The sequence below is a fragment of the Eschscholzia californica genome, unplaced genomic scaffold (genome assembly GCF_041429995.1).
Source record: "Eschscholzia californica isolate CP2 unplaced genomic scaffold, dmEscCali1.0.p SCAF_2, whole genome shotgun sequence".
NCBI classification, from domain to species: domain Eukaryota; kingdom Viridiplantae; phylum Streptophyta; class Magnoliopsida; order Ranunculales; family Papaveraceae; genus Eschscholzia; species Eschscholzia californica.
In genome coordinates, this window is record NW_028238309.1 from 45,240,319 (window position 1) to 45,258,526 (window position 18,208).

The 18,208-nt window shown below is 36.3% G+C and overlaps 1 protein-coding gene across 1 annotated transcript; it reads right to left on the minus strand.

Moving 5' to 3' along the window:
* Positions 1 to 888: 888 nt before the first annotated feature.
* LOC147558276 (protein S40-4-like) lies at positions 889 to 1,903 on the minus strand. The gene has a single exon (XM_086659885.1). The coding sequence runs from the start codon at positions 1,775 to 1,777 to the stop codon at positions 1,226 to 1,228; it is 552 nt and encodes a 183-aa protein (XP_086516011.1). The 5' UTR covers positions 1,778 to 1,903; the 3' UTR covers positions 889 to 1,225.
* Between the last annotated feature and the right edge of the window lie 16,305 nt (positions 1,904 to 18,208).

Sequence of the window (18,208 nt, forward strand, 5' to 3'; positions counted from 1 at the left end):
TGTCCTAAATTGCTAAACAACACCAACACCAAAAATCAAGTATAACCGAATTTCTCCTCCATTCTATTCACAACTCTACAAAAATTATTAAACAAAATAACTAAATAAAATTAATTGAATTTTGTCTTAAATTGGTAAACCTAACACTAAAAGAAAAGAAAAATCAAATATAATCGAATTTTTACTCAAAATTCAAATTTCTATTACCATAATTAATTATTCATAAATAAAATATATTCGTACATTAAACTAAGAAGTTAACTAAATATTAACAAATAACAAAAAAAAAACAAATATATATTTTCAAAAAAAAAAAAAATCCCACGGATATTGTTCAACAAAAAAATCCAATGGTTATATTTCAACAAAAAAAAATCCCATGGGATATTCATAAAATCATACTACATAAAATCACTATGTATATTTTTAAGCTTTGTTTAAACCTTAATAATGTATATTTCATAAAATCATGCTACATAAAAATAATGTATATTTTTTTTAAAACCTATAACACTATTTTTTTTAGATAATACTAATACAACCAATTTTATTTTTGTTTAATAATTTAATAAAGGAAAAAATTGTGTCTATTAAATAATTTTGGGAAGTTAACATAGTTGTATTTAGCAATCTAAGATTCAAAAAATTATTTGCTAGATAAAACCAATAAATCGATCTCTGGTGTTGTTTAGCAATTTAATAAAAAATATATGGTTGTGTCTAGCAAATAGCTTTATGAAGCAATTATGCAGCTTCATTTAGCATTTGTCTTCTTTTATATGACTTCTCTCTCTCTCTCTCCATTATATCTCTTAAACACAAGGCATTACTAGAAAAAATTCACACTTATAAATAATTTTAAGATTTAGCTGAAAATATAAGGGAAAATTTTCAATAAAATTTAATATATTTTTTAATTTCGGAAAATTCAGCTAGCACCAATAACAATAGAGAATTATCCAATACAAAGTGAGCCTATAAAAGTTAAAAGAAAATTACATCCATGAATGACCATGAACTTGATCAAATTCACAGTCATCTTCAAAGACTAAATAGAAATTAACAAAAAAAAAAAAGTACATTTAAAATTCAAAACAAAAATCTCATAAAATAGATCAAATTAAGATGAAAAATTAACTCAACCCGCCAAAATTAAAATCAGATAGATGGCTAATCAAGTTCTTCCAATTTTGTTCTCATATTTATACTCATATACTAAAAAAATTTAATCTTCAAAACCAGTTTTTTCCCAAATCGCATCTCTTACTCTGCTTAAATCTCGCCCTTTAAGAGTTCTCCCAATTCCTTCATGAACTGAAAATGAAGAAATTTTAGTCCTACCCAATTGTCTTGCTAAAAATTCATGAGGTGGGATTCTCCCATTTTCATCATCTTCATCTTCTTTATCATCATCATCTGAGTAATTGTTATTCATGATCTTCCGATTGTCTCTCCGATCTTCTCTAAGGATCTTTGACCAGTCCGGTATGTTAACCGGCAATGATTTTGCAGTTCCGGCAATTCGATCGCCTTTCTCAATTCCCATTTTTGATGATACTTTTTTGGAGATTCGTGAATTGGGTATTGATTTTTTGAATTGATCAGGGGATGGAAGAAGATTATGATTGTGATTTGAGTTCCAAAGGGTGGATTCGTCGAATTCGAACATGGTTGTTTCAGAATTCAAATTGGGTGTTTCTCTATTACTATTATCAATAGTATTGAGAAATCGATAATTGGGTTTGGGTTTGCTTAGATAATTATTTCTCATCGCCATTAATGGATGGAGAAAGTCTTGATCGTCTCTACTAATTGCTTTTGCTTCTTTCTCTTCTCTTCTCTCTTGCTTTATAAAGACATAATGGGATAAGATTCCTCCCCTACCCCTTCTCTCTCCTTTTTTTTCTTTACTTCGATTATATGACTTATTAGGAAGTTACCAACCATTGGTTCTCTCATTTACTAGTGTTAAGTGTTTGTTTGCTTATTTCATTTTCATAAATGAAAATTATCTTAATATCTAAATTTACTTAAATCAGATTTCAAAATGAGGTTATTGTCTCGTGTTTCCTAATTCTATCATCTGAAACAACCAGACTTTTGGGGCCAGACTATGGACTAAAAGGTAACGTGACGTGGTCGACCAAATTGATCAGATTGTAAAGAGAGAGAAACGGGTCTAACAATTAGGGTTAGCCACGTCACCTTTCAATCTGTGATTTGGTCCCTAAACTCAGATCGTTTAGCACTGTGCATTTAGACTAACTTTAGATTTATTTGGGTTGAGCAATTAAATTTACAAAATTCATCTTGACTCTCTGGATATGTCAAATTTTAGATAATATGAAAAAGCAAAAACAAACAAACCCTTGGTCTCATTTCAAATCTCCAACTACCACCTTTAATTACTAGAATTCATAACGGGTTGGTAAGTGGGGTAAAACCCGAAACTAAACCCGGACCATCGAGATGAGTAGTGTGTTTCCATGGGCGCCCAACGGAATTTATAATTACAATGAGCTACCATAAATAACCCACCATTTATGGTTGGATAAGATAGATTAAATTACTTAATTAGGCCTACAACTTTTCATGAAGTAGTGAAAGATTTGAGGTTAGGTTCATTTTTGGGTGGAGGGTATAATGGTAAATGAAGACTAGGGTTTAATCCTCGGAATAATCTATGTTTATTTATGAAAGTTGGGTAACTGTTACGATAAGGTAAACTCTTCCAATGTTGTAAAAGTGGGGCACCTTAAGGATAAATAGGATCATGACACGTGGACTCTTGAAAGTATGAATTGTAATGCCTCATTATATTATTTTTGTTGAAATGTGATGTGTCATTATCAAATGAAAATGGGAAAGATTTTGAAATTTGAGAGAGTAGTGAGTATTTCAACAAAAAAAAAAAAAAAAAGAGAGAGAGCAGTGAGTAGTTCAATAAAATTTGATGAAATAAGAAAGAGTTAATTCCTATATGGCCCCCTACTTTGTGACCAGCTTCTTTTATGATCCTTTTTTTTCGTAAATTCAAATATGGCCCCCTATTTTCATGGAAATGTCCTAACTACCCTTCCTTTAAATCTTTTTTCAAAATAAAATAAAAAAAACAAACATAATTCCACCTCACTTCCCTCTCCACCACTTATCTCTCTCCACCTCACCTCTCTTCCCAAATCATCTTTCTCTCTCTCCAGCTCACCTTTTTCTCTCTCCACCTCACCTCTCTCTCTCCACCTCACTCTATCTTCTCCGATGAAGGTCGTCGGCCGGAGGCCGACGACCTTCAACCTAAAAAAAATTTTTTTTTTTTACTCTCATCTCTCTCTCTCTAAAAACTCCGGCGAAGGGGGTTTCCTTCGCCGGAGTACGGGTCTGTTGAAGAACAGGTTGATCAAAACTCTAATCTAGCACTAAAAGGCTCTCAGGATGATGGGATATAAAACCCTACTTTAATAGCCGTGTTTTGGATCATATTGGATCTGAGAGAGAAAGTAGAGAGAGAGAGAGAGAGAGAAAGTAATGGCTACAACAACTAAACTGATCTCAGTTTCACTACTATGGGTTCTTGTCTTGTTTGGAACCTTAGCTGTCATCCAGGTAAAACCAATCAATTAGTGACCTTTGCAATTTTACGTTCTGATCAAGTATTTGTTCTTCCTCGATCGTTAGTTCAGCTCGAATCATCACTATAAAACATTCATTTAGGTTATTATACTTTAAGTTACAGTGATCCATAAAAAGATAGAAACTTCCCCAAAATTTCCTTTATTTCGATTCAATTTTGTTCCCAGAATCAATTTGGGGATGCTGGAAAACCAACTGATCTAAATGAGATCGATAACGAGCTCGATCAGGTGAGTTATGGCCAGAAACGAGCTCGATCAGGTGAGTTATGGCGAGAAACGAGCTCGCCTTTCTTCTTCCGTATCTACCGATTTGACTCATCACGTCCCAAAAATGTGTAGTTGATTGAAGTGCCAGAGAGAGTTTTCTTGATGATTTGATCAACCTGTTAGTTTTCCTATGTTTGATCAATGAGAGCCTTTTAGTGCTAGATTAGAGTTTTGATCAACCTGTTCTTTAACAGACCCGTACTCCGGCGAAGGGAACCCCCTTCGCCGGAGTTTTTAGAGAGAGAGGGAGATGAGAGTAAAAAAAAATATATTTTTTTTTTTTAGGCTGAAGGTCGCCGGCCGGAAAATTTTCGGCCGGCGACCTTCATCGGAGAAGATAGAGTGAGGTGGAGAGAGAGAGAGGTGAGTTGGAGAGAGAGAAAGATGATTTGGGAAGAGAGGTGAGGTGGAGAGAGATAAGTGGTGGAGAGGGAACTGAGGTGGAATTATGTTTGTTTTTTTGATTTTATTTTGAAAAAAGATTTAAAGGAAGGGTAGTTAGGACATTTCCATGAAAATAGGGGGCCATATTTGAATTTACGAAAAAAAGGGGGTCATAAAGGAAGCTGGTCACAAAGTAGGGGGCCATATAGGAATTAACTCAATAAGAAATGTCATTGTTGGGGCCAAACAAGAAATTTTTTTTTGAAGATAAACTTTTCTTTGGGAGGGTGATGAGTAAATCTTAGGATCTTCTTTTCTTTTATTTTCTCTCCCGTCTCCAACTACCGTTTTTGACCGTCGGTTACCAAATTTTGTCACTTTTTTTCACTCTCCCCTATTTCTTTTATCTCTTTTTTTGTTTAGCGAAGGAGGGAGAACCTTTTTGCTGAACAAAGAGAAAACAGAGACGACGAGAAAAAAGAAAATGTTTGAGAGAGAAATATGGTCCGAGAGAGAGAGAGATTTAATAGATAGCAAGACAGAGAGAAAGAAATAGATAAGAAAAAGAAAAGAATTTTTCTTAGGGTCGCAGACAATGACAATTTGTTAGTTGACCCTTGCCAACATAAAAAAGAGGTGGTGGTGGCAGGACTTGCGGAAATCAAAAAAGATTTTGTCCAAAACTTTATACTCGACTTTTTTTTTCAGTATAATTTAGTTTAACCACAGGCCGTGAAAAAGTGTTGGTTTTTTTTAGTGAACTTGAAGTATATACTATTAGGAAATGGACGAGGAGTTTTATTTTCTCAACCCCAGACTCTTTTAGCGTTCTAAGTCTGTCAACATGATGAGGACTCAGATCTCCCATTTGAGTCTCATGTAAATAGTTGCCAAATATGCAAACCCACATACAGCTTTGTTTGCCAATAGATTAGGTAGATTGGTTGGACCACAAAACTAAATCTAGCTCTTGCTCAAACATTTATGATCTTAATGTTGGCCAAATTGCACAATTTACATAGCTTAAATTTGAGTTAATCTATCAAGATAAAAAGGGTCATTTTTATTGTTTATGACTTTGTTTATACATTGGGAATTGACATTCAACTTATAGTAATAGTGACTTTGAAAAGTTATAGGATAAGAACGTCATTGTTATGGTTCTAGATCCAAAATTAAGACTAAATAATATAGCCAATAATGTGGACTTTAAAATATTAATCTATCACTATCTTCAATATATATAATCAAACCATTTGGCCTAATAATTGAGAACTACACTAGATCCTATTTTAAGAAAAAGTATGATGCTTAACAACTCTGGAACACTTCAACTATTTTAACCTTCCCCAAATTTTATCTACTGTAATATATCCCTTAGGCCTTAGGTAGTGGTCGTCCGTCGTCCTTTTATCCATTTAAAGGATTTTTATTTAATTATGTTTGATGCACTTTGTTTACCTTTTTCTAATGGGAAAGCTCAATAGTTTTTGATAAATAAGGTTCACACTTTATGCAGAACAAAAATGAGTTGCTCGTCAACAAGCTAGTTTCCTGCCAGTAAACAAATTGGTTTTCTAATCTTTTTTCTTGGAAACATTCTCTTTTATATCTATTTTTCTTATCAATTTCTAATTTCCCTTTCAATTTTTTTTCTCTAAATTTTATTCATTGTCCTTAATTTCTTTCAAAATTTTTTCTCTTTCTGTTCTCCTCCTTTTTTTCTCACACCCATATTTTCTCCCTAATCTTAACAAATTTCTTTTTCTTTTTACGACTTTTTTCTCTCTACAAATTTATGCTTTTTAAATTACTTTCTTGTACAAAATATTTTCATTTTATTATCTACTTTCTTTCCATTTTTTGATTTTTCTCCTTTTAAACTACTTTCTTTCTTTAAACTTTCTCTCCTTATATTCTACACATTTTTTATAGAAATTTCTAAGTTTTCTACATGTAAGAGACAACCACAAGTGTATTGCGCATAAAACAACGTCCCAAAAATCGTTTGGCATTTGAAAATGTACATGACGTAACTAAATGTTCTATAAATTTCTTCCAAACCATAAGTTATCTTTTTTTGTTGAAGAAACATAAGTTATTTAGTGAGAAGTATTGGTTATTTTGTTATATACAGTACATAATCAGATGTACTATACATTCCTTCCCAAACGTCAGTTATTTTAATGAGACATTTTGCTATGTAAAATACATAACCAAACATAATGCACAAAATTTCTTCCACTTTGTGGGGAGAAAGCATAAGACATTTTGTCATGTATTGTACACAATCAACTTCACTATACATATGATTATGTCTTATACACTTTTCTAATTTATTACACTTTACGGGAAGAAAGAATAGGATATTTTGTGATGTACAATACATAATCAAATATCCTGTAATGTACCTATGATTATTTCCTCTACACTTTTTAAATTTTTTACACTTTTCAAATTTTTTACACTTTCTAGGGAAAAAGTATAAGCCATTTTGTTCTGTGCAGTACATAATCAAATGTCATGTACCATACATATGACTATGTCCTATATACTTCTCAAATTTCTTACAGATTTTAACAAGATTAACATCAATTTTGTTAACATCAACTAATGAGTTACAAAACAACCCCCTTTATTGACCATCATCATCAACATCGTACAATCAAAAAAGAAAAGTAACACATCCTTCATAATATCATCATCATCCTCATACACACAATAAGAGAAAAATTAATTTCATTTTCAAGCTTTTAAATCTAAAATTTATTGGATCGATCTATTATAGGAAAATCTAGACCTAACAATGAAGATCTGTAAGACGAAGAAATGTGGAAGGAGAAAGAAGATAAAATTAAGAAGCGAGTATATGAATCTTGTTCCATCTATTAGTCATGGTTATAAGCCAAAATCTATTAGTCATGGTTATAAGCCAAAACGTAAGTTATCTTTTACAAAACTTCAGATACGTTCAAGAAAAAAATCTAGATCTATTAAAGAAAAAAATCTAGACCTGTTAACACAAAATACTTCATTCAGTTTTGATGTTGAATCCTCCAAATTTGTTCTTAAATTCCATTAATCGTTGCTTCATTGATTGTTACAAGAAATTGTGCTCTATTTTGTGGGTACCTCGTCATGACCCCAAAAATCGTAACATCTTCGCAAGGAAGATTTCTCGATGAATGTTTGTTTTAAAAATTAATCTGAAGTTTTTTAGAGATAAAATAAAAGATTTTGCAAATTTTAAAAGAGAAAGATGGTGAGGGAAATATATAGAAAGAAATGAGAGTGAGAGTAAGAAGACTACAAATAAGGTGCTGAAAGAGAAACATAATCTATTAGGGAAGATTTTTTAAAGGGTTATTTCTCAAATGGCCCCCAACTTTGTGACCAGCTTCCCGCCTGGCCCCCTACTTTAAGAGAAATACCCATATGACCCCCTTCCGTTATAACACCGTTACTCTCTCTCTTCCATTTCTTTTCTCTCCTCCAACATGTTTTCTCTCTCTGCCACCTCGTTAAAACCAGCCAACTCATCATCTTCTCCGGGAAGGTCGTCGGCCGACCAATTTTCCGGTTTTTTTTTTCATCTCTCCTCTCTCTCTCTCTCTCTCAAAATTTTTTTTTTTCACCTCCCTCTCTCTCTCTAAACTCCGGCGAAGGGGGTTACCCTTCGCCGGAGGACCTTGAAGGTCTGCCTGAGCAGACCTTCCAGATCTGCTCGGGCAGACCTTTAAGGACTGCCGGAACAGACCATGGAGGTCTGTTCTGGCAGACCTTCAAGGTCCTTCGGCGAAGGGTAACCCCCTTCGCCGAAGTTTAGAGAGAGAGAGAGAGGGAGGTGAAAATTTTTTTTGTTTTTTTTTTAGAGAGAGAGGAGGTGAAAATTGGTCGGCCGGCGACCTTCCCGGAGAAGATGATGAGTTGGCTGGTTTTAACGAGGTGGCAGAGAGAGAAAACATGTTGGAGGAGAGAGAAAACATGTTGGAGGAGAGAGAGTAACGGTGTTATAACGGAAGGGGGCCATATGGGTGTTTCTCATAAAGTAGGGGGCCTGGCGGGAAGCTGGTCACAAAGTTGGGGGCCATTAGGGAAATAACCCTTTTTTAAATGATGGCGCGGGAATTAAATGGAAAGTATTCTCTAAGTCAGAAATTGAGGCTTTGCTGGTAAATGTACGATATAAGAGTAATACAAGAAGAAAAAAAGGAAAGCTAGCGGTCAAAAATACATTTTCTGACAAAATAGACCTACGACTAATTTTTGGGTGTGTTGGGGGGGGGGGGGGGTGGGTGTGAAGGAGTTGAAGGAGATGTCCTTCGACCAAGGTGACAATGCGAACAAATTGTCGGATAGGACAATTGATGTGGAAGATCATCAAGTCCGATTGATTTAGGGATCGTAGAGTTGTAGCTAGAGACCAACTACGATCGTCGAATTACGGAGTAATTCGCGGCTAACTTCGATCGGATCCTACAACGGGTTACACATAAGAGTGACAAATTGATCTAGGATATGACTAGTGGGAGTGAGATATAATCATGGGAGTGTCCCATAAACATATCTCATAGGCCTAAAAAGGAATTAGGCAAAGATAGTACAAAAAGGCCAAAAACAGGGTTTTTGGGCCTAGACCGGTTCGGGTACTTCTAGGACTCGGATTGGGCTGAATTTTGGAGGGATAGTTGCTGATATAATAAAAATTATATCTGCCAATTTTCATGGTGTTTGGGCACCTCCTCCTTAGGGAATTGAGAAAATACCAATAGTTGCTATTTTCGACTATTTCCCTAAATCTTATTCTAAAGGGTGTTTTAGGAAACCTAAAAGGAGGTGGATTCTTATTAGGGTTCTATATAAACACTCTTAGGGCAGAGAATAAGGTGTGGAATTTCTCTCTAAGCTTTCTTACTCTACCACATCAAGTAGAGAGGAGAAAGTGAGCTAATTCCCAAGCTATCTTCTAGTCAAGCAAGAAGAAGGTCTTCTTATTATCCAACCACCATTGGTGTGCTAGCTATACAAAAAGGTGGGAGATCAAATTGATTGCTCGTGTCCCAAGTAGAGGAGCTACACTTGAAGCTCTTGGTCTTCTTCAATCAATTCAACTAGTTCGAGGGAAAAGCGATTAAGGTAATCTACTATCTCCATTAGATTAATTACTAGTTTTGCATGTGATCCTGGGAATACTAGTGTAGACATTAGATGTCATATTTCCGCTATAAACACTAGTAGAAGGGTGTAAATCCCTACAGTGGCGTCAGAGCCTCTTGCCATTAACTAGTTTTTGCTAAGAATCGAACTAATTAATATGCTTAATAGTTTGAAAATTGAGTTTATAAAAGTATTTTAAAAGATGTTTAGAAAAGTATTTTAAACTCATAATTTGATGGGATTCAATAAATTTTCAAATTGAGAATCAAATTGATGATTAAAAGTGTTTTAAAAGACTCAATTTCATTGAATTTCAAACTAATCCATGCTTGATTATGTTGATAGTTATATTTAAAAAGGTTTTAAACATAAAATTTGATTAATTATGAATTGGATTCAAAGATTTTTTTCAAATTGATTTCAAAATTGTTCTTTGAAAAATTTCAAAAACCTAGATTTTGATCCAAAATTGGTTTGATTAAGAGTTGTTTTTTAAATTTTGGAAACTTTTGAAAAACAAAGATTTGGAATTTTAGAAGTGTTCTAAAAGGAGTAGTTTTGAGTTTGGGAAACTCTCAAAACAAATTTGGAAAAATTTAAAAAGTTTCTAAAAGTTTTGAAAAATTTTAGAAGTGTTCTAAAAGGAATTTCAAAAATTTAAGAAAAGTTTTAAAATTGGAAAATAGCAACTTAAAGTTGCATAAGAAAAAAAAAAAAAAAATTTTCTTTTTGGAAACTAGGGTTTTTGAAAACCCTAATGTCCGGCCAGGAAGCGTCCTGGCCGGACCAGAAGCTCCTGGATGCGTCCACTGGACGCGTCCAGAGCAGCTACTGAGACGCGTCTTGAAGACGCGTCCAGAGCAGCTACTAAGGACGCGTCTTGAAGACGCGACCAGCAGCTGCGAAGGAGCTTCCTGGACGCGTCTAAGACGCGACCAGCAGCTGCGAAGGAGCTTCCTGGACGCGTCTAGGACGCGTCCAGAGCACTCGACCAGACGCGTCTGGGAGGTTCTGGGTGTCTCGGACTAGTCCGAGACACCTAGTGCTGGTCCGGTCCAGTACCAGACACGTCTAGGACGCGTCTGGTACATGGACTAGCGTCCTGGCTCCGGCCAGGACGAGACCAGGCCTTGATAGGCCTCGGCCAGGACATGCCGGCCCTATGGGCCGTGCTATGTCCGGACCTTGTCCGAGCCCTTTTTGGGCTTGGGCCGGGACTTGTCTAGGACTTGTCCCGGGTTTTTTCGAGGCTTTTCGGACCACGAAAAGGGACCATCATTCGAGTGGGAGTTTTTGCCAAAATTTTTTTCCGATTCCAACCAAATAATTCCAAAATCAATCCGGGCCATCCAAGAGCCCAAAACGGATTTCTCTTTAAATTGATTTATGAAATCATTAAGAATCGAACCAATATTTTTTTTTCCGAAATTGACCCGGGCTTTCTCGAGCCCAAAACGGAGTTTTTCTAAAAGATGATTTTAATCATAAAAGATAAAACCGGAAAGCACCATTAGTTAAATTCTTCGAATTTAGACTTAAGGTCCGTAATGTGACATGTGATGTCAACAAAAGTATCTCCCAAGATAATCATGCATATATAATTCTTAGCCTTAATATATTATATGATTGCATGTGATGTGAATGCGGGAAACTAGTATGGCCATAGATTTATTTCTTTATTCTTGTTTTAAGCACGGATGGGTGCATGCTTTGTAATTAATTTTAATTTCAAGTTTATACGATCTGCGAATCGTTAGAGTCTTGTAATTAGAGTTTAGGGTCTATGAGTCCATTGAAGAAACTCGAGGATGAAATCCAAAGGCGAGTGGGAGAAATCAATGGAGGTTCAAAGATGGCGATCTAAGACGAACCAAAAGGCGAAACAAGAAGAAAACCAAGGGTGATTAGATCTTCTAGGTTAGGGGCCATACTAGGATCCATGTCTGCTTGATTTACTTTCTCACGCGCATTTACTTACTTATTTACGCTTTATGTCGTGGATGTTAGTTAGGCTAAATAGTTCACTATAACAAACGCCAGACTAGCGTAAAAGTCCCCAAAAGTAATCTTGAGTAATCGCCTATCCAGATTAAGACACTCGTTGCGCCCTTGTTCGAGGAAGGTGGGTCGGCCTTCGCAGAGTACCTCCTCTACCTTGGGACAATGCGGGTAGGTCTATAGAAGAGGCCTACACGTCTAAATGGTTCTACTCAACGAGATCAGCAAGAGAGTCTTGGATACTCGAGGCAAAAGGATAGATTAGTCATTCATTAATGAAATCTATCAACCAAGAGTCATAAGGTATGATCAGTGAAGTAGTTCGCTCACCCGGAACGACGGAGTCAAAGGGTAGGGCCTTCGTCCGCTTTACTTCGAAGAACTGGGGTCTTGGAATCACTTATTCAATCGAGGACGATTTTATATTGAATAATGTGGGAAAACTAATGTTTTTCAAAAACGATAACGAGTTTTAAAACTTTGCCATTTCTTTTATGTAGTTCAAAGATGACAAAAGATATTTTCAACTTCCGCTCACTTCTCGACAAGGAGAAGCTGAATGAGCACAACTTCCTTGACTGGGAAAGGAACCTAGGAATAGTTCTCAGGATGGAAGGAAAGCAACATGTACTAGAAACTCCAATTCCTGTATTGGATGATAATTCGACTAAAGAAGAGATAGATGAAGAAAGGAGTGTGCGGAAAAAGGCAGAGCCCGTAACTTGCTTAATGCTAGCAACCATGGAACCGACTCTGCAAGAGCAGTTCATAGACATGGATGCTTACTCCATGATGCGACAACTTCGGGAAATGTTCCAGAAACAGTCGAGATTGGAGAGGTTTGAAACCTCTAAAGCAATTATGGACATGCGCCTTGAAAAGGGAAAACCAGTTGGGCCTCATGTTCGCCAAATGATCAGGCTCATAGGCAAGCTGGCTAAACTAGGTTTCCCTTATAGCCAACAAACGGCTACCGACACTATCCTTCACTCCCTCCATAGTGGTTTTAATCAGTTTAAGATGAACTACAACATGAATGGATGGGATAAAACGTTGGAGGAACTTCATTCTATGCTTCTAACAGCCGAAAAGGACGTCGCTATAGTGGAGACTAAGAAAGACGTTCTTATGGTACAAAAGGACAAAGGGTTCAAGACAGGTGGAAAACAGAAGAAGAAAACCACGTCAAAAGGTAAAAGCAAATGAGTTGCCAAACCTAAAGACAAAGGTCCTCCTCCTGACACCAAATGTTTCTACTGTGATGGCAAGGGCCACTGGAAAAGAAACTGCCCTAAGTTCTTGGAGGACAAAAAGAATGGAACAGTAGCTTCCAATTCAGGTATAAACAGTTAACTTATCAAATACTGTAAAATTCCCAAATTATGGTATGTAATACCTAAAATTGCCCTTTCATTGTGAATGTACAGGCGCAGCTGGGAACTGAGTATTTGGCTAAGGAAGACAAGATCCAAGAGGGAGCAGAAGCCTCGACTGCTAAGGATGCTGAAAGGGATCGAAGTCTACTTTAGGCACTATTCTAGATTAATCGTTTTTCTAGTTTTTTAACATCATCTCTGTACTAAGTATTATGGAGAATCAATAAAGAATTTTATTTCTAAATTGAGATGTTAATAAGTGCTAAGTTTAACAAACTATACCAAAAGATTCTAAACTTGGTCAAAAACCTATAAGATAGGTTCATCCCAATCGAAAGGGATGAGGACGACAAGTCCACTATAACCAAAACATGAATCAAACTGACAAGAAAGAAAGCCTTGAGTCAAAAACAGAGATTGATCTTCAAACGTACTTCTAACCTATCCATATTTGGAGTGTCCAAAAGGATTAAGATGAAGAACACGAATCAAACTCTATCCTCCAAAATCCATTTAGTCTAGACATAGCTTCTCACAAAACTACCAAAATTTCGTCTAACAGCTAAGCTTGTAAAAGCATTACAAAACTAGCTAATATCTGACGCAATTTCTTTTAAAAGAAATTTGGGCTTCTTCCATAACTAATCAAGAGAACAAAGTGTTTGTTGCTCATGATAATATTCTTCTAATAATTAGCACACCTAGTAGTCTGGAGAAAATACTAATTATTAAAAGAATAAGTGGGAGAGAAGTACAAGTCGATTTAATTCGATCATGAGAAAAATCATGGAGGGTCATGAAGAACAATCATGAAACTTGTACAAGTCGATTAAATTCGACCAAGAGCAACAAACTGCGGCTCCTCGGAAAAGGAAAGGTTAAAGACATGATCTAATAAACCCACCGCACAAAAGCGAATGTCATTCGCCGGAGAACTCTCAAAACAAGTGAAAGTGTCTCTAAAGGAATATCTCAAAGTAGTTGAGAAAATTCCAAATTGTTGTTCAAAAGCCCTAAAAGGTCAAATCTCAAAGACATAGAAAATAAAGGTTATTTCTGAAGAGATAAAAGACCTGCGCAGAAACGGAAACTGACTCTAGATTTTGGCTAGAAGCCAAAATCATCGTGGAATCCATATCTCGTCAAGACATGAAGCTTGATAATTTAAGTCAACAAAAGACCTAAATTGGTTTTCCAAAATAGAAAACTGAGAAGGATGGAAACATTCGTGTTTCCCGAAATGAGACAAGAAGAATAAAGATTCTTCCAATCAAGTTATGTCCACAAGCATGCTTCAGAAATCTATCGACAGATTAAAAGCACGCAAGAGTTAGAATCTTCGATTCAAAAGGCAATCAGAGAAATTTGATTCCTGGAGAATGAAAAAAATCTTGAATCACGAGTTTCAAGAAGGTAAGTGGGAGTAAACAAACCTTCCGGGTCCGTATGCAGAGTACATACAAAAGATTGAGTACGACATAAGGTGTTGTATAACAGTAACGAACTGACTCAATAAAGGACCACACACAAAAGGATAAAATGCCATTTTGGGCATCTGAAGATCTATAAGCATAGATCAAAAGGATGATAGGATTAGAGAGACTCAGTACGCTGAGATGCTTGAGATCCGAAACAGAAAATCTAAGACTCGGAAAGTCTAAAAGAATTTCGACCCAAAAACTCATGACAGAGGGCGTTGCAAAACTCGGAGTCTAAAAGACACCGATGAGCTAGCACGCATGAGAGAGACATTTATGTTCGAAAACATAAAGTCAATCATGTTGGACATGATTAGCATTTAAACATCCGAATTCGGATTGGAAAACCGAAACACTACTTAGTACATCCTAGAAGGCTAAAGGATGAAGTAGTACAAAATTGAACATGTCATCGTAGCAAACTTCCAGACATGGAAGGAAAGTAGGCTAAAAGTGTTTTAAGCCGGAACTGTTGCAAATACTACACAAAGAATTAATGGCCTTAACCCTAGTAAAGATTACTAGATATTATCAAGGTTGAAGATAGTAATCTTCAAATTAATTGATAATAAGCAAAGTTTAAAACCGACTACCACGGTAGTCAAACTAAACTGTCACCTAAGACATAGTATGAGATTCATACACAGTCTAAGGCATGAGGTATAATTTTAAACCTCGACAAGTAAAACTGAGTGGGTAAAAGGAGTTTTATGGAAGAGGCTCAGATTTACAACTCTCGTTATCAGAAATAATAAGAATTATTTCACCAGTCGTCTAAACTTGGTTTAGTGTTTAAACGACAGTCCATCGATAATAAAACGTTCCGAATAAGTTTGTCAGATACGTGATCTGATGAATGAAACCCTATTAAGTGAACTTAGAATAATTATTATCAAAAATCCCTGGTCCAGGTCATTGCATGGACAACAATGACTCACGAAGACTAGCACGGGAGTCGATGGGATAGCGCAGTTTCATGGGCTATATGAATAGTATATTCTATTCGACTACGTGGGTGTGTAAAAGGTTTATACACTGGATAACCCTCAAATGAGAAGTACATCACTCGTGATGAACGTCAATACTTCTCATAAAGACAATTGGAGAGATTCCTCAAAACATGAGTGCTCCACTCATCTTATGTAAGGAATGCCCGACTTTGGATCCGTTAAACGCCGCGCCGTAAAAGGAGGTTATAAAGACGGATACTGGGAAGGACAGGATAGACATGAAGTTAAGTGGGAGCGCAAGAATGGAATGTGTCACCCTAATCACATTAGGTACAAAGTGTCTCAAGGCCACTTGATGAGTAGCAACTGAAAATGCGTGGCCGCGCTCAAACGGATTAAAGTTAATCGTTTGTCTTTTACAGTTGTACTCGGATATCAAGAAAGTCTGAATGATGTGACGTATCAGATGGGATACTAAATTGACACGGGAATCGAGGCATTGCACTTGTTCTAAGTCCAAGTGGGAGTCTGAAGGAGTTGAAGGAGATGTCCTTCGACCAAGGTGACAATGCGAACAAATTGTCGGATAGGACAATTGATGGGGAAGATCATCAAGTCCGATTGATTTAGGGATCGTAGAGTTGTAGCTAGAGACCAACTACGATCGTCGAATTACGGAGTAATTCGCGGCTAACTTCGATCGGATCCTACAACGGGTTACACATAAGAGTGACAAATTGATCTAGGATATGACTAGTGGGAGTGAGATATAATCATGGGAGTGTCCCATAAACATATCTCATAGGCCTAAAAAGGAATTAGGCAAAGATAGTACAAAAAGGCCAAAAACAGGGTTTTTGGGCCTAGACCGGTTCGGGTACTTCTAGGACTCGGATTGGGCTGAATTTTGGAGGGTTAGTTGCTGATATAATAAAAATTATATCTGCCAATTTTAGTGGTGTTTGGGCACCTCCTCCTTAGGGAATTGAGAAAATACCAATAGTTGCTATTTTCGACTATTTCCCTAAATCTTATTCTAAAGGGTGTTTTAGGAAACCTAAAAGGAGGTGGATTCTTATTAGGGTTCTATATAAACATTCTTAGGGCAGAGAATAAGGTGTGGAATTTCTCTCTAAGCTTTCTTACTCTACCACATCAAGTAGAGAGGAGAAAGTGAGCTAATTCCCAAGCTATCTTCTAGTCAAGCAAGAAGAAGGTCTTCTTATTATCCAACCACCATTGGTGTGCTAGCTATACAACAAGGTGGGAGATCAAATTGATTGCTCGTGTCCCAAGTAGAGGAGCTACACTTGAAGCTCTTGGTCTTCTTCAATCAATTCAACTAGTTCGAGGGAAAAGCGATTAAAGTAATCTACTATCTCCATTAGATTAATTACTAGTTTTGCATGTGATCCTGGGAATACTAGTGTAGACATTAGATGTCATATTTCCGCTATAAACACTAGTAGAAGGGTGTAAATCCCTACAGGGTGGGGGGTCTTAGTAGCCCCCTGATTTTTTGACCTGTGGTCAATTGCCCAATTTTTTATGGGAAATTTCAAGAGGCCCTACCATAAATTCCATGTCTCGATCAATTCTATTTTATGGAGTTTGGTTTTAGGGGATTCCCTTTGCTCTGGGTAGTTTAATCCATTTTGAGCGTTTTTTACCCAAGTTACTCTTTTTCCTCCAAAAATCAGAACCTTAAACTCCCAAAAACTCAAATATCTAAGGGCCCCTCTTCTTCTCATTAGAATCACCAAGGTTATCCATCGCCGAGTAGCTTTAGATGCAACCTTACTGCACCGAATTCGTGCACTAACTCATTTTGTTGTTGTCACCAAAATATAAGTGCAAGAGTGGTCTTCTTTTTTGCAAACTACCATGGATAAAGAAGTTCCAAACATCAGAGGGTTCAACCGAATCGATTTCTAGACATGATTGAGTCTCTAAAGAGATATATGAACGTTCCTAACACATTCTTACATGTTTAATGAAGTATATTTTAGTTATACGATAAAAAATGGTTGAGCACGAACAAAAATTTGATCTGGTTTAACCGTTTTATGTTGTAACATAGGGTGGGACCAAAACGAATTGAACCTCCAAATAACAAAGTATAAACTTCGAAGATTGTAATCAGTATATACGTGGCGTCAACTAGAATGTCGGTGTATAATTGGGTGGGACCAAAACGAATTGAACCTCTAAATAACCAGGTATAAACTTCGAAGATTGTAATCAGTACGTGGCTTCAACTAGAATGCCGGTGTATAATTTGGTAGGACCCCACCGATTTAAATTCCAGTGACATTTATTTTTGAGAAGTTGAAATCGATGGTCTCATGCCGATTTTTTAGAGCAACTTCGTTTCTCGTCCACCAACTTCAAGTTCCCAAGAATGATTATGTTTTTGTAGTTAAAACCTGTAGGCCTACCAATTTCCCTCAACGGAATTTGATGAGTTCGTACAGATAACTACACAGAAAATTAACTTATGTGCACCACTATGAAACTAATTCATTATTTTTCTCCGTTTTTCCTTTACCGCTTTACGACTTAGCTATTGTTCTTATTTCACAGTTTTCACCCAGATGATTTCAGACTCTTGAGATTTTGGAGGCTCGATAACCACAAAAGGTGACATGATGCAACCGAAGGATCAAAACCATCTTAAGATTTTGGAGGTCCTCATATAAGAGATGATGTATATGGTGGAGCTGAGGTCAATCTTCAAATTCCTTGTAATGAAGTTTTTTTTATCACAATGGAGAGATCGTCAAGATATGAGATCAAATAAAGAGACAAATATAAGTATTGATGTTTTTTTCTTTTTTTTTTTGTTTGTTGAAAGGATGATTTTTTTTTTTTGTTGAAGTGCTATCAGCATTGATGTGGGTGAACTTTTTGGAACTTAACAAGTGTTCCAATTAAGTGACAACTAAGTTTTTCAGCAAAAGAAAAGT